This window comes from Gavialis gangeticus, unplaced genomic scaffold (assembly GCF_001723915.1).
Source record: "Gavialis gangeticus isolate Ggan-Ray unplaced genomic scaffold, GavGan_comp1, whole genome shotgun sequence".
Lineage (NCBI taxonomy): Eukaryota > Metazoa > Chordata > Crocodylia > Gavialidae > Gavialis > Gavialis gangeticus.
Genome location: NW_017729034.1, coordinates 71,634,603 through 71,650,724, shown reverse-complemented (window position 1 = coordinate 71,650,724; position 16,122 = coordinate 71,634,603). Strand labels below are relative to the sequence as shown.

Genomic DNA, 16,122 nt, shown 5'->3' with positions numbered 1-16,122 from the left:
CATGGAGAGGGTCCAGAGGAGGGCCACTCACATGATCAGGGGGCAGCAGGGCAGGCCCTATGAGGAGAGGCTACGGGACCTGAACCTATTCAGCCTCCACAAGAGAAGGCTGAGGGGGAGATCTAGTGGCCATTTACAAACTAGTCAGAGGGGACCAGCAGGCACTGGCGGAGTCCCTGTTCCCTCGAGCACTACCAGGAGTGACTAGGAATAATGGTCACAAGCTGGCAGAGGGTAGATTTAGGCTAGATATCAGGAGGGACTACTTCACTGTCAGGGCAGGTAGGATCTGGAACCAACTTCCAAGAGAAGTGGTGCAGGCTCCTATCCTGGGGGTCTTTAAGAGGAGGCTAGATGTACACCTTGCTGGGGTCGTTTGACCCCAGTACTCTTTCCTGCCATGCTAGGGGGTCAGACTCGATGATCTGCTCAGGTCCCTTCCGACCCTAGAAACTATGAAACTGTTGCAATGAGAACACACTAGGGCTTATCAAACATTTTAGATATGTTGGCTGGGTGATGAAAAGAATGAAATTCTCATTTCTGACTCTCTGTCTTACCATATCATTTCAGAGGAGGAGGAGCTGGAGGTGGCAAAAGACATAAGTGTTCGAGTTATGTCCTCTCAATCAGTACTCGTTGCTTGGACAGATCCTGTATATGAAAAACAGAAGAAAGTTGTTGCAACCAGGTACTTATCTTTATGTTTGTTTTTTCACTTCTGTACTAAAGATGTACTGATTCCTGTTGACTACAGCTTAGTTTCATGTTTAGCTAATAATGTGTGGTTGTGAGCATAGCTTAGTTGAAGGCAAGATAGGAACGTAGGAGTGGTCATGCTCGATCAAGCATCCGTCCAGACCAATTTCCTGTCCTTGACAGTCGACAGGCTCAGGTGCTTCAGAGGAAGGTGTAAGGAGGGACAATCTGCCTCATGTTAAATCTCATTCAGATCTCTGGTAGTTAGAGACTAACTTAAACTCCAGAGCATAAGGTTGTAAGTTGCTTCCTCAATTGTTTGGCGTTGCTGTTATACAGGGATGGATCCAGGGGGGTGCAGTGGTATGGCCACACACCCCTTTGGTGTGAACTCTGATTCTACTGTTATGTCAGTCCAGCTTCTGCCAGAGCTCCTGAGCGCTGTTGCTGTTCACCCTTCTTAATTTAGTGACAGGAGAAAAGAGGGAAGGGAGTAGTGACACATAAGCAGTGACCCCTCTGGCTGTGAGGAGTATGTTCAATGAAGGGGTGGGGTGCAGTCTTTCCTTTCTATCTTAGCTGTGTTGGGCCAAAATATGTGTGAGGTCAAAAAGTCAAGGCTCTGTCTAGCATGTCCCACCATGCTAGCATAGCTCAAGCCAGCCAGCCAGTTTCTTGTGGCCTACAAGGGAATGATGTGAGTGGCATCATGTCTGATCTCCTGTGATTCCTTAGCCTGACTGACCCAAGTGCCCATGTACAGCTGGGTTGACTGGCGGTGGCTTTTCAGTATGTCTGGCACAAGACTCTGATTTATGCCTCTGGAGCAGTAGCAAGGCGCCTTAACTGCTCTGCCATAAAAACTGTGTTTTTTAGTTGATATTTATAGGGAAAGATATTCCCCCCCGGACTGATTAAAGAGTCTGACAGGAAGCTATAATTTCTCAGACTAGAGGAGTTGTATAATGCTGCTTGCCACTTTTCAGACTGAGAGTTACAAGATATTTTTTCCCTCCATTAACCAAAGTAATTGATAGAAACACAAAATCCCATGTTTGGACACAGCTAAATTTTAGGATAGTTATGATCTAAATTTGGGGTTATGCCCATTTTAGAGTTTAGAAAGGCAAGCAAGCTGTTGAGCAAGACTGTTGTAATCACTTGGACAACTTTACAGACAAATCTGGGACTGAGAGTGAAACTTGGGCTCAAAAGACTGTGCTGCTGTAAGCCATTATATATCTTTACTTTTTCCCTTTTCAAATACTAACCTTCCAGAAACCCAGTGGAGTTGGGGTTGAGTAGGTCATGGTCTTGGATGAATGGAGGAACTTGGCATGTAGCAGCATGCCACAATGGTCAAAGGCAAACGTGAACCAAGAAACTAGGAAGTTGCCAGTTGTTTGTATTCATTGGAATGTGTTTCTCAGTATGGGAATAGTTAGGGGCTATGTAGTGCTAGGCTGAAGTATACCAGAGGACACAGAAGGAGTAATAGCGATGAAGGCTGTAATCTATACTCCCAGAACAAGGACAAATGGTCTGACTGAAAAAAGAAAAAAAACCCCAGGCTGGGCCCCAATGGCAAATATACGGTGATATAATTCAGAGCCTCATGGATCCCCAGGATTTGCCAGGGGGAAAAAAAAAGTCTTGCCAAAATCAAAATGCAGAGGTGTTTTGTTTTTTTTTTGGGTGGGGGGGGGTGGTATCTAGAAAAACTAAAACATCACCTGGGATTACTGCAAGTGGACTCAACTAAAGAAACATACGTGTTTCCTTGAAAGAGTCTTGGGATTGTTTTTATTTACATTTCAATAACTTCTTCAGGCTCCAATCAGGATCAGGCACCACTGGGAGCTCTTCACTTTATATAGTAATCGCATTTTATAGAATTTAAATACATAAAGAGACTAGACGGTGAAATATGTTACCTTCAGAGGGGGTGACCCTTGACAGTGTAAAGGACCAGTTGTGTGGGTTTTGGGATAAAGTATGCCACAATCTCTCTTCCACTGGAGGAGCTTGCCACTGCATGATCCTGGCCGGGAAGAAGATGGAGTCAGGAGATAAACTAATTTAGCTCCCACAGACAACCTCCATTGGCAAGGCTCCTATTAATCCCATCCATAGCAATGCTGTCCTTTCCCTGAGAGAACCCCTGGAAGGGCAATAGGGAAAACACTACATCCTTCTTCTAGAGCAGATTCCTCCCAGGGTGCAACTAGCTCATAAATCATTTACTTTGATGTTTGGGGAGCTCAGAAGATCAGTGACTGGGTGTTGCAGTGATTGATGCTCTATAAATACCTTGGGGTGCCTATATATGTTGTTTGAAACATTCTAATTAGAACGTGCTGCAGCGTCATGTATTCAATATCCCGCATTTCAAAATGGTGGCAGGAGAGCTTTAACTAAAACTTGTTGAATGAGCTTTAGTTAAACATGGGATGCTGAATACATGTGACACTGTGGCATTGTAATTAGAGTAGATGTGCAGGAGCTGCTCTAATTAACATCCCCCCACCCCCAAACCCCAGAGCATGTGTACAGACACCCTTAGGGTGTGTGGTCATGAACAAGTTATCATGCGGTAAGCAGTGTTGGGGATTTGGACCATATCAGCTGCTCTGCAGTAACTGCATGCTTGTACCCCACAGTAAATGAAGACTAAGGGCTAAATTATTTCAATTTAGTTAACTAGGTCTAACGTGTACTGTGTTGTTATACTAAGTTTTCATTTAATGCAAAATAAGAGCAGGCACATGGGCCATTACCAAAGAGAAATTGATACCTTATAGGTCACCACCTTCGTATATCTTGAGGTAACTTGTTCTTGACTGGAGCATCTGTATGCTCTGAGATGGACTACTAAATTTTTTGGATTCTTTTATTAGCCAAGCATGTTAATAGAAAAAGATATAAACTATGCTTGATCCTGGTGGCACTACTGGATGGGTTATGAATTTTTGCCCCTCTCATTTCCATTCCCAGGCAATATACAGTTCGTTATCGCGAAAAAGGGGAATCAGCAAGGTGGGATTATAAACAGGTGCCTAACCGACGGGTGTTAGTGGATAATCTAATGCCAGATGCCATGTATGAATTTGCGGTCCGCATCTCAGAGGGAGAAAAGGAAGGCGCGTGGAGTATTTCCGTTTACCAACGAACCCCAGAAGCCGGTGTGTATTAACATGTCCTTCAATGTGATATACATTTTGAGACTTTAGAACTAGTTCAACCACACCTGGCTTTGATTGATTGATGTATTTTAATTTTTATCTTTTTAAAATGGTCACATACAAGTTTTTGGAATGTTGGTTTGGGGTGGGAGGGGTCAGAGGGAAGGATACAGGAGGGACATGGCAAATGATATAACCATTACTTCCCACCTTAACTGCTGCTTTTCTGAATATTACCGAATGTTTCACAGCTCCTGCTAGTGCTCCTGAAAATTTAGATGTCTGGCCAGTATCAGGCAAACCAACATCTGTCACTGCATCTTGGGAACCTCTTTCAGAGAGTGAAGGAAAAGTCAAAGGTAGGTTATTACTACCAATTAGTTACTGAAAGAGAATTGAAGATATTGAACTCTTGAATTTGTGCTATCATTAATGAAGCCAGGCTCTGCTGCTGTATAAGGTACAATAGTAGGAAGCTGTGCTTCTCTCAGAGAGACCTCTAGGCTGAGGCAGACTTTGATTAAGGGAACTTTTGTGCAAACAGCAGACCATATCAACAGTTTCTTGTTACTGACAGTCTTTACAGCTGAATGAAATGACTCTTCTCCTTTATAATTCAGTGTCAGCCAAGTGAAGTCCCTAACCCTTTCCTGGGATGATATAAAGTTTTTGCTATTGAAATGACCTTTTGATCCAAAGGTCTTTGGATGGTTAGGCATGAAAAATAGGATAAGCAACAAAGTACTGAATAGATTTGTTTCCTGATGATCTTAAATTTATTATTTAAAAGGTGCTTTTTAATGAACAGGCATAAAAAAAATTACCTCCTTTTCTTTTTTTTAAAAGGTATGCAACACTTCATGGATATGATATGAAATTTCATGACATGCACTGACTTCTGAGCACTCCATGTGCTTTGCCCTAAATTTTCAGAAGTGAAGAGTGATTTGGGATGACTCAGTTTCTGAGTGGCCTTTTAAAGAGGTTGTGTTTTCAGAGATTCAGTGCACACTACAAAGACTCCTCTAAGGCCCTACGCTTTGGGGATCCACAAACTGCAAAATGACAAATCACTTAGGAACCTTAAGGCCAGATATTTCTTCCCAAGATGCAAAATTAAGGGCATCTTTACATGAGCTCAGGCTGGGGAAGAAGAGTGTTTTAATTACAGTGGCTCTTGGGAACCACTCTAATAAAAATGCCCCCAGCATCTTGTGTATTCAGTGTTCTGCACTTCAAAATGGCAATGGGGAAACTTTAACTAAAGCTCATTCAAAAAGTTTTAGTTAAAGAGCCCGTGCCGCCACTTTGAAATTCAGGGATGCTGAATACATATGATGCTGAGCCTGCTGGAGTGTTCTAATTAGAATGCAGCAGCAGACTAAGTTAATTGAGTCTGTTTGATCAAGCAGGCTCAATTACTCGAGTTTGCTCCAACACATTCTAATTAGATCACATTGGAGAAGGCGTTTGGCGCATGTATAGGTGCCCTAGTTAATTAATTCTGTCCACTCCTATGTAAGTGTCATTAGAATAAAATAGCAATTACTCTTTGCATGCTTAAATTGCGCTTGGACACTGCAACTGGATTGTTTGGCTCTGTGATGGGGGCAAGCTCGGGGCAGAGTCTTAAGTCGGCCTGCCCTCCTGTCTATGCGACAGTCCGCCCAGTCTCTCCTGCCGTGACTTTGCTGTATCTATGAACTGGTGGTAAATGCGGGAGACTACTCATTACATGCCCTGATGCCAGGCAGTGCTATCCATGGCTCTGCACCATCCCTACACTGTGGTCCATGCCTTGCAGATGGCATCCAGTATATTGCTATGCTCCCGGCCTGTGGCCAGGTCAACTTAATCCTATGTCTGGTCTCATTCCCTCACACACTCATACTGCCTTCCTCTCACTGGGGCATCTTGCACTCCACCCTCTCTCACAGGGTCTCTTGCCCACTGCACGATACTTTACCCCCTTGAGCGTTCCCCTAGGCCATCAGGCTTATCTGAGTCATGCCTCGGGTGGCAACATGCGGACTTTTGGGCCTCTGCCGTGACCCTCACCTGGGTAGTGGCCAGTTCATTCACCGAATGGAGGGCTAACTCTGCTCTAGCCCCTCACTGGGCTCCTTGCACCCCACAACTTGATCTCCTGGGGGTTGGCCCATGTGCTGCCCTTCTGGCCGTCCCACAACTCTACTCAGCACACCCCCTCGGGCTACCCTTCAGGCTGACCCTCAGCCCTACTCAACCCTTGTCAGGGCCTTCACTACCACCCCATCTCTCTGGGGCTACACAACTATGCCCTCCCTGGGGCCTCTGAGGTCTTTCACCCCTGCGGGTTCAGGTGGCTGCAGCCGTGCCTGGCCTTCCTCCTTTCCTGCTGTCTTATACCCCCTGGGGTCAGGTGGCTGTAGCTGTGCCTGGTTCTCTTACCCACAGTGTTGTGGGGGCTGGGGTTATTAAGGTGACCCACTTTTCCTCAGGGAGGCGAGCGGTCCTGGTATTTGAGTGGGGTTGTTGCACCACTGGCAGTCCCACCAGGCCTGCCTTCCTTGGCAGAGTGCAGTTTTAGGTCATGCCCAGGACCAGGAGCCTCCAAGCCATCCCCCTAGCTCCTGCCCTTACCTCCAGGATGTTTCACGCCACAAGGGAGCCGGATGGTGCTACTCCCTCGGCTGCAAGCAGCTAACTGCTGTCTCTGCTTGGCTGACCTTTGTTTGAAAATGACCGCCTTAATCAGGCACCTGGGCCTGAGCAGGCAGCTGACTTCAAGTGGCAGGCACCAAAGGTGCACTGTCCCAGGCTCTTACAAGTAATTTGCAGTTCTATTGCCCCTGCTCTGTGGATATGCAAGTTCATGTGCATATGATGTGCATGCCCAGTAGGCATGCAAGGGTCAGGCAGCTGTGCACACGCATATACTGGTATAGGTCCCAGAAGGAATGCAGAAGACAACAACTTCTCTCCCATGTTTTAGCCCCAGTAGCCAAAATATTAAGGTGCTTTCCCATAAAACAGGAGACCCAGATTCTAGGTCCCACTTACCCGGAGGGTAAGGTTTGAACCTGTATCTCTGGCTTCCTAGAATAGTGCTTCATACACCATACTGCAGGTTGAACAGGGCTCATTAAGGCACACACTAATGCATTGTTTTCCAGGGCCCACATATCTCCCTTTGTTGGCTGCTTATGGGCCAGCTTCAAAAGCAGTGATAGAGAAGGGCCTGAATAATACGTAACCTGTGGTGTGGAAGATAGAACATGATGCTTGACAAGTTTAAACCTCTCATGGGCAATCACTCAGCTCTTGCAGCTAAAATTCCCCCCTGCTAGATTTTTGTCCAGCAACAATTTTGTGCCTTATGTGCATATCCTGTGTGTGTGTGTGTGTGCATGTAGCCACATACTCCCCCAGAAAGTGTGTATTCTTCTGAGTGTGCTAGGGTTTACACATGTACACTACATCTGTGCTGTGCCAGTAATACAGTCTTAAACTATATATAAATGCCAAAAAGGGCACTTATGTGGCTGGACAGCTGCCATTTGAGCACACAAAAGGTAATAGAATTTCATCTTTAGTAGCCACTTCATTATATAAACCACATTTTCTGATGTTAGATTAATTTAGCTAAATTTGTATTAGAAAAAATGCCTTTGCAAAAGGATAGCATAGGGTTTTTAAACCCCAAATCTTTAGTGTTTAAAAACAAAACTGGGATTGGTTGAACCAAATAATATATTACTAGAGCAGTAACTGACCATGTACCAATAATTGACTCTGTAATTATTTTTTTTCTGTTAAGCTTTATTTAGAATGCTCAGTTCCCATCAAAATTATTGTTTGGTATAAATATCAACAATGGGGATTGTAGTCTAAATATTCTTTGGAAAGATTTAACTTCTGTATCCTGTGTGCTTAATAAGCTAATTTACTTTATGTATTTTTGTTTAATAGGCTGAATGAATGTTTATTCAACTTACTATATATCATGTCTTTATGCTCCAGCTGTTGACTCGACGTGCATTGCTAATGTATTAATTTTAGTAATGCACGTTCTAATTCATCCTACCCATACAGTCTGTCCGCTGGAAACAGGACTGTTTTCAGTTTCCTCCTTCCAACCGTCTGCCAAATCATTTCAGAATACATTCTTTCATACGCCCCGGCTCTCAAACCATTCGGAGCAAAGTCCATCACCTATCCTGGAAGTACAACCTCTGCCATAATAGATGGTCTACAGCCTGGGGAACGGTATATTTTCAAAATCCGTGCAGCAAACAGGAGGGGGCAAGGTCCTCAGTCTAAAGCCTTCAGTGTTGCTATTCCAGCAAGTAAGCATTCTGTGTTTATGGCTCAGTCTACCCACTTGAGTCATTGTCTTGTCTATGTTCATTTTTATTGCATTATTTGACATTTTTTAGCATTCCACCAAAGCTGTAGAATTGCAGTTCATTAGCACTGCTTGTTTCATTTAAATAAAAAGTCACAATATGTTTTATAGCAGCTTATCATTAAGCATCTTTGTAATGCATACAAATTGGAACAGAACATTTTTAAAGTTAAACATGTATCTGTCTGTATTGGTACCCACTACATGAAAATATATATTCTCTTTCCTCTACAAAGTTCTAACTCTACTTTATTACTTGCATTATTCCTGACTGAATGTTCCATTATTTGCAACATAAATAAATTTCAATTTTAAAAGTTAATTGGCTAAATCCTACAATCTTTACTTAGGCAAAACTGTCAACTCTCTACTTACTACTAAATGTATGTTGTTACATTGGTAGAAAACTTGAAATGTTTAAAAGAGTTAATGTAGGGAGCAGACTGTTGGCTGGGGTAAACCAGCATAATGCCATTGAGGTTAAAAAAAGCTATGCTGAGTATGTGGCCCCAGTTATTTTCTTTGGTACTCCATTCTTAGATAATAAATTGCTTGTTTGAGTCTGTGATGATAAAAGAAGGATATTTCTGTTTCCAAATAGATTTATTAATAGAAAAAGTATTATTATCTGGTGTTCTGAAGCATGATTTGGCTTTTGCTGGCTGAGTGATACTTTTTTTCCTTAGGGTTTTCTTTTTTTTTGGTGTTGCTATGTGTATATGTAATGTTGTGACTAAAGCAGAGGGGGTTTTTTTCCTTCCTTTTTACAGCAATTAGAGGTGATTTGGATGTTCATCAAAAAACAAACATTCAAGATGATTTGGAGTCTAAGAAATCTGGGAATGCTGCCCCTTCATCCCCTTCTCAAACTTCTTCTGTTTCTTCTCAGAAATTATCCACTTCCTCTAAGCATACTGCTGCTCATTCTTCTAGTTCTGTCACTGGTACAGATAAAAATAGTCATCTTTCTGAGTTTAAGAATAAACTCTTGGCTGGCAGTGGGGTCCTAAATAAGTCACAGCTATCCTCTAAAAAGACAGCAGAGTTGGAACCTGATCCCCAAGCCACTGAAGTCACAGATGAGCATGATTCCTCTAATGAAACTCCAACAACACTACCTAAGACCCAGGATCAGAGGAGACATGTTAGGCTCCTGTCCCCAAGTAGGCCATTCCACTCTGTCCATTCTTCAGGTAGAATGCCAGTTAGATCACGTACTCCCTCCCTGACAAGGCAGATGAACACAGACAAGCATGGCTCATCATCAACATCCTCATCACAACGCTTCTCCTCCTCTTCCTCAGCATCTTCTTCCATTCCTAAGTACACAGACAATGAAACAAAGCGTCTAAGACAAGAGAACGCCAATACGCCTCCTTCTCCTAAAAACCCTTCCGATAACCTGCCTGGTGAAAATGTGCATAATGATCTTCTAGACAGTGTGAAGGAAAAACAAGCAAAGCTAGATTCCGTGCCTTTTAAAGACACAGGGTCAAGTAAAACACCATCTAGAAATTTGGAGCATACTCATTTGGCTTTACCATCAAGTCGGCAGTTGGCTGTGTCTCATAAGGTAGTCCAGAGCCATCGAACTAAACCAGACCCTGCTACTGGGCCAGTTGAATCACCTACCTCATCAAGTCCAAATTCTCAAAGTCATTCACACCATCCCTCTTCTAAATTAGTTCATAGTCACAATGATTATGATAGTAAAGAAACCAGAGACAGAGATGAAAATTCAAATTCCAGACTTTCTTCTCATGATGGAGGATCGTCTCCATCACCCCAGAAAAGGCTTCCCATAGGTTCCAAGCCTCACGTGTCAAGGGATCCAAACTTTGCCACTGCAGCCGTGTCAGCAAGGACTGCTGTTTCAGTTTCTGCTAGTCATTCTTCAACTCACTCGCGCTTCCCATTTTCTGCTAACCATAAGTCTGTAGGAAGGGATGTTTCCAATGATGGTGATAATGATAGTGAGGACTCAGAAGCAGAACATGAAAAGAAAAGACCAGACTCTTCTGTATTTAGGTCTAGGTCATCTTTAGGACAGTCCACATCAGAGCGTTTTAATCTGCCCAGGCACAAGTCATCTCAGACAGCTAATAGATTTCTAAACAGGGTTGGTATTATTCCAGAATCTAGACTGCAACCCTCTAAATTGCCTTATTCTACCATTTCGTCCAAGGTTCATCCTCAGAGTAGTGGACACCTAACTTCAAGCAGTAAGTCTAGTTCCAATACTGACAAAGAATTGGAAGAGGAAAAACCGTTACCTTCTACTATAACACATGACCCCTCACCTTCCACTTCTAGAGAGTCTTCAGCTGTTTATTCTAAAAGAAGAAGTTCTCAGGTAGACGTTAGTACTCGCCGCAGAGAACCATACCACTCCAGTTCAGAGGATGAACATCATGGTAGAGAAACAGAGGCAACTCCCACATCACACTCTTTGTCTACAGTCCGTCAGTCGTCATTGCCTGGACAGTCTTCCTCATCTGCTAGAACTAACCATCAAGTAACAAGTGTTCAGGATCCAGGGTCAAGAACTTCATCATCTACATCAGCTTCCACTGGGTCTTCATCAGGGTCTGCCACTTCCAAGCATCAACGTGGAGAGAAGGACAATAAAGAGGTAAAGGAAACCCTGGCTAAATCAAAACAAACTATGCCTTTGTCCAAAAAACCTTTAACTGAAAGTTCTCATTTCTCATCCCAAAAAACTCTCCATTCGGAATCCAGCTCTTCCCAAAGGGCAAGACCTAGTCAGTCTCAGCTTCAGTCCTCATTAAATTCTAGAGACCAAAGTAATGAAAAACTACAGGAGGATGTGGATGTAGTAGAGGAGGAGGCGCGTGACAGAGTATATGGCCGTTCTGTATTTCCTAAAGTTATTTCTTCTAAGAGGATACCTACCTCTTTGTCTCAGGGAAGTTCTACTTCATCTCTTTCAAAACAGCAACAATCAGGTTCTCAAACAAGTAATGCTGAAGAAAAACACAAAAGTAGGCAGGACCCCATAACCTCTTTCAGAGGATCAAGTTCCTCTCTGCCAGTAAGCAGACATACTGGATCCAGGGTAACCACTTCAGGTGAGCAAATGCCAGATTCACATAAACCATCTTCTTCCTATAAACATACTCGGCTTGACACTGACTCTCTCAGTGATGCATCAAGAGCTAGTCAGCATAGTGGGGACACTTCTTTATCTTCAAAGTCATCCTCCACTTCTATGAGACCAAATCATCCTACACGCCATTCATATTCCAGGATCCCTACTAGAACAGCATCCCAAACTGAGAAAAAATACAGTCAGTTCCTGCCAAAACCATCAAAAGTTGAATCTTCTCCAAAAGATCATTCCCTCTCTCTACCTAAATCTCGCCAGACAGTTTCAAATGAGGATGATGATTATAGTGAGCATGATCAAAGAGAAGTGGAGGAGAAACCCGCATCATCTTCAGCAGCAAGGTGGTCATCTTCCATTTCTAGAGGCAAAGTTGCTAGTGATAAAAGAAAAATGATGGAATCTGTTCTACCTCGCAAAGTAAGTTCTGTAGAAGAAGAGCGTGAGGAGGGGGAGGATGTGGAGCCTTCCCATTTAAAGCATTCTCTTCCTGCATCATCAGCCAGTTCTGCTTCTGTGGCCTCGAGAGTTTCTCAGTCTCCTAGCAGACAGCATACACCTTCTAAACCAAGCCTGGTCTGGCCACACCTCTCTCCATCTATGTCTGGGCCTTCTCAGCCACATCCTACGCATGCTGCTTCTCCAGCCATTTCTTCATCTTCTTCTCCCTCTCTATCCCCCCGTCAGCGACTACTAAACTCAAGGCTACGAAGCCCTTCTCAACGGCAGTTCATTAGACCTCCTTACAGACAAGGTAAAAGGATGCCTCCTCTGCTAGTTTTTTAATTTGGCTGTCTTAAATGTTGTTTTCCCAACCACTGTTAGATGAAAGGAAAAGCATCTCATCAGGACACAGATTCAATTATTTATTCTAATGTACTAGGTATCTTTTGGAAGTATCCAGAGATCATAGCTAGAACTGTTTACCTATCACTTGAAAACATGGGGTGCTCAGCTTGAAGCACTTGTCAATCACAGACTTGCAATCTGACTTGGACACATAGACCTTAATGTCTATGTGGATTCTAATGAAGCCAACAGGGCTTGAGGGGTCTGCCTAAGTGATTCTGATTGTAGAGTCAGGAGCTATGTTTGGAAATCAGACCATACTAATTTTAGACTAAGGACTTGCGTAGGTATGTGCTGAAAGAACATGTGTATGCTAAGTACAGCTCTTGGGAAGATTGGACTTTTTGGGCAAAGAACAGGGCTTCTGTGCATTTTATAAATTACAAGAGACTTTTCTAAGCTCTGAATGAAATCCAGTGTTCTGCTCTTTACTCTGCTATGCAAGATGTTTTATTTTGATCTGGTGTGCCTTGCTTTTGCTAGTTCTTAAGAGCTATTCACTCTGGAGGAAATGCAGCTCCTAGGCTACTTCGGGTTGTACTACTGGCTATGATTATTTGCCTTGTGGGCAACTACATTTTGGGTTCTGATATTTTAGTGATTCAGAGTACTGGTGCTTGCCATGGGCTTTCTAGCAGAGTGTGTCTGCTCACAAGCACCTGCTGGTAGTGACTCAAGATTCATTAGAATACTGATTTGTAACCAAATATATCACATTTGATATTCCTGAACAGTCTCTGTGGCTATTCCTTAGTTAGGAATGCCTGCACTCTCCCCACTATTCAGTCACTCAGCATTAGCATTGAACCATACTCAGTAGTATTTCTGTTTGATTAAGAACTGAGAGGGGGAGCATTTCCTGCTTGCACTTATTTTGGTATAAATTAGATGTCATCCTTAGTTGTATTTTCCTGAATTACTGTAGTGTAGCTGAGAGGAGTATTGGGCCTAGGGCACATTATCTGATGCTTTTGATGTTTTCACTCTCTGCCTTTTAAATTTGAATAGAAACTAAGGTCTTGATCTGTGTTCCATGTGCCAATAGCACACTTCCTATTAACTTCAGTGGGAGTAAGACCAGATCTGCTATGTATACTTTAAACGAGCCCATAATTGTCTCATTTGAACAAACTGAAGACAAACAACTCTAGAATCCAGGCTGAAAAAATATTTAAATAACTATAAATGTATTTATTTTATAGAAATTTAAAATCCACAGAACTAAGGTATTGCATCTAATGTGGTCCATTTTGTCTTGAAAGCTACAAGACATTACTCACACCAGGTCTAATTCTGCTCTTGAATGCACACAATGGGTTGCCATTCATTTCAAAGGAAGTTCCCTCCTTATAGTACCTGCTTTTGACAGTAATTCTTCAGCTGTGGGTCCACAAGTTAGAACTTGCAAGTGCTGGTGACAGGGCTTTCTCAATAGCAGGTCATCAGTTCTACAATTTCTTGCTGTGAAAAATTAATCAAAGGCCAAGACAGATTGCTTACATAGCATGATGTAAGATGAGATCACTGGAATTCATTAGCAACTAGTTTCATGGCTAGCGATCCCTTAATTGTGGCCTTTTCAGGAAAGCTGATTTGAGTGTCATGGGTTCACTTAGAATATATGCTGTGTAGTTTGGGAATTAATTTAAGGATCTGTGGTACGTTTTTTTAAAAGGACCTGGATACTATGCTGAGGAGAGCCTCTTCAGTGTTTGCAACAGTGATAAGTGGTTTGGGATTTGTATTTAATTCTGAATTTTGTGATTATTTGTAATAGTTTCTGGGCCGGGTTTTGTGGTATGCCATGACTGCTTTAGGACACAAAGCAGCTGCGTATCTTGTTCCAGTAGCCAGTTGTACCACATTTGCAGTGCACAATAGCCAAAGAGTGTTCTGCTAAATCTTAGCCTCTGTATTTAATCTGCTTTAACACAAATTTTATGCATTGGGCAGATAGCTTCGTGTGTGAATAATTAAGCACGGATTCTGAAGACAAAAGTGGTTATAAAGCCCTCAATGCCTTAAAATGGTATTTATTTTTATGAGTCACTCTAATTCCCTTTGTCAAAATAACTGTGGGAGCTACTGTTGTAACAGTAAAACTTCCTTAAATAGCCTTTGCTGTAAAATGTGGTTTGATTCTATGCACAGGTTTAACAATACTGAAGATACCGTGTTTCCCATTTCAGGTTATAATGGTAGGCCCAATCTTACCACAAAAACAAATGGAAATGGAAAACCGCTATCTGGTAATAATGGGAAACCAACTGGACAGAAAATAATTAATGGTCCTCAAGGAACAAAGTGGGTAGGGTAAACTTCATTGCAAATTCAAGATGTTTTGACTTAAAAAAAATTGTATTTTTTTCATCATTAGATTTCCTAATAGTCCATTCTGTCATTTGAAAATAGATGAAAAAATACTGTTTTTATTTGTTGTGCATTTTAAAAGGCTTAATTAAAGCTTAATAAATTGGATTTTCAAAGGTACCTAAATTACTCGGCATCATTAACATCATTAAGTTCAGTTTTGTGTTTTTTCAAATTAGTAATGTGATTTGTGTTCCAAAGTCACTTAGGCTAAGTACAGATGGTCCAAAAGCCAGAAGTTTAATTGATTCATTCTTTGCAGGTTAGTTTAAGCTGTGCAGATTGAGCAGACATTCCCTTTTGATTCTGGAAATGCAGCCACATGCTTGCAGTGGCCCAGGCCAGAAGCCAGAGGTTGCAAGAACACGCCTGGACTGGAGCAGACAGCTTAGGCTAAGCTTATGACTGCTTGTGGCCGGCCCACCTTGTGAGGCTGAGTTTGCAGGGGAGGTGCAAAGTAACCTGGGATGCTAGGGGACTGTGAGTAACTTGAATCTGGAAGGGATCTGGGACGGAAGTTTAACACACTGATTTAATCTAAATCAGTGAAGTCTGATCCTACATCCATTGAGATTTATCATAAACTAGTTTCAGCCATTTTAAAAATGGTTTATGTGCACTGAACTTCTGTTGTGTTACCAATTTTGAACTGGTTTCCAGTGTATGTAATATCCATCCCTAGCCTTAAGGCTTGCCTAAAGAAGGAAAGTGACTATCATGGGTACTGTGGAATAACTCCTCAATAATGCTAATTCCAGAATAGCACCAGAATAAATATGTCTAAACAAGGAATTCTAGAATGTATATAAAGTATAAATGTACGTCCTATCTTATTTCAGGATAACTTCTCCATTTTGACAATCCCTTGGGCCAGTTTCTTAAATATATTTAGATGCCTAACAGGCAGATATATTTCTAATGAAATTTTAAAAAAATGGCTAGATGCTTAACTCCCATTCATTTCAATAGGAAAACCCCAGAAACTACTTCTCTGCATCTTTAGGCAGCAAAATATCATTTAGGATTAGCTCCTGAATGCTTTTAAATTTCACCCAACATGTTTATAACCAGCCTACATACGGTAATTTTTTTTTTTTAATATAAGCTCTCACTGACATTGAGTAATATGTAGCTTCACAAGTAGTTAAGAGTATGGTATAGCATGAATAAAGGGAGGGGAATAAATAAATTTCGTGACATCTTAATCTCATTACTAAGTATTAGATTAACATTAAAGTGCATTGGATGGAGGATGTTTTCAAAATAGTCAGTCAGTATAAAAAAACATTCACATAAGCATTTAAAGCAATCCAAAATATTTTGATTTGGCAGCTAAAGGAGTATATCTTTTTTATTAGACTACATGTTAATAATGCCTGGCTTTTCACATGTGAGCATTTTGGGTTTTTTCTAACCATATGGGGTCACCTTTGTAAATACTTAAAATTAAAAGACATATAATTAACCAAAGTGTATAGTATATTTGCAAAAAAAAAAAAAAAAAAAAAAGG

At 41.9% G+C, this 16,122-nt stretch overlaps 1 protein-coding gene across 3 annotated transcripts in view; it reads left to right on the top strand.

Annotated features, from left to right (window-relative positions):
- Nucleotides 1–16,122, top strand: part of FNDC1 (fibronectin type III domain containing 1) — a 136,109-nt gene that overhangs the window by 65,274 nt on the left and 54,713 nt on the right. For 2 of the 3 annotated variants that reach the window (XM_019527049.1, XM_019527051.1), the window contains exons 4-10: nt 8–10; nt 574–691; nt 3,694–3,881; nt 4,133–4,240; nt 8,021–8,209; nt 9,039–12,146; nt 14,431–14,549. In XM_019527049.1, coding sequence (XP_019382594.1) covers nt 8–10; nt 574–691; nt 3,694–3,881; nt 4,133–4,240; nt 8,021–8,209; nt 9,039–12,146; nt 14,431–14,549 — 3,833 coding nt within the window. The remainder of the gene's footprint in view (nt 1–7; nt 11–573; nt 692–3,693; nt 3,882–4,132; nt 4,241–8,020; nt 8,210–9,038; nt 12,147–14,430; nt 14,550–16,122) is intronic. The other variant, XM_019527050.1, reaches the window with a different exon arrangement.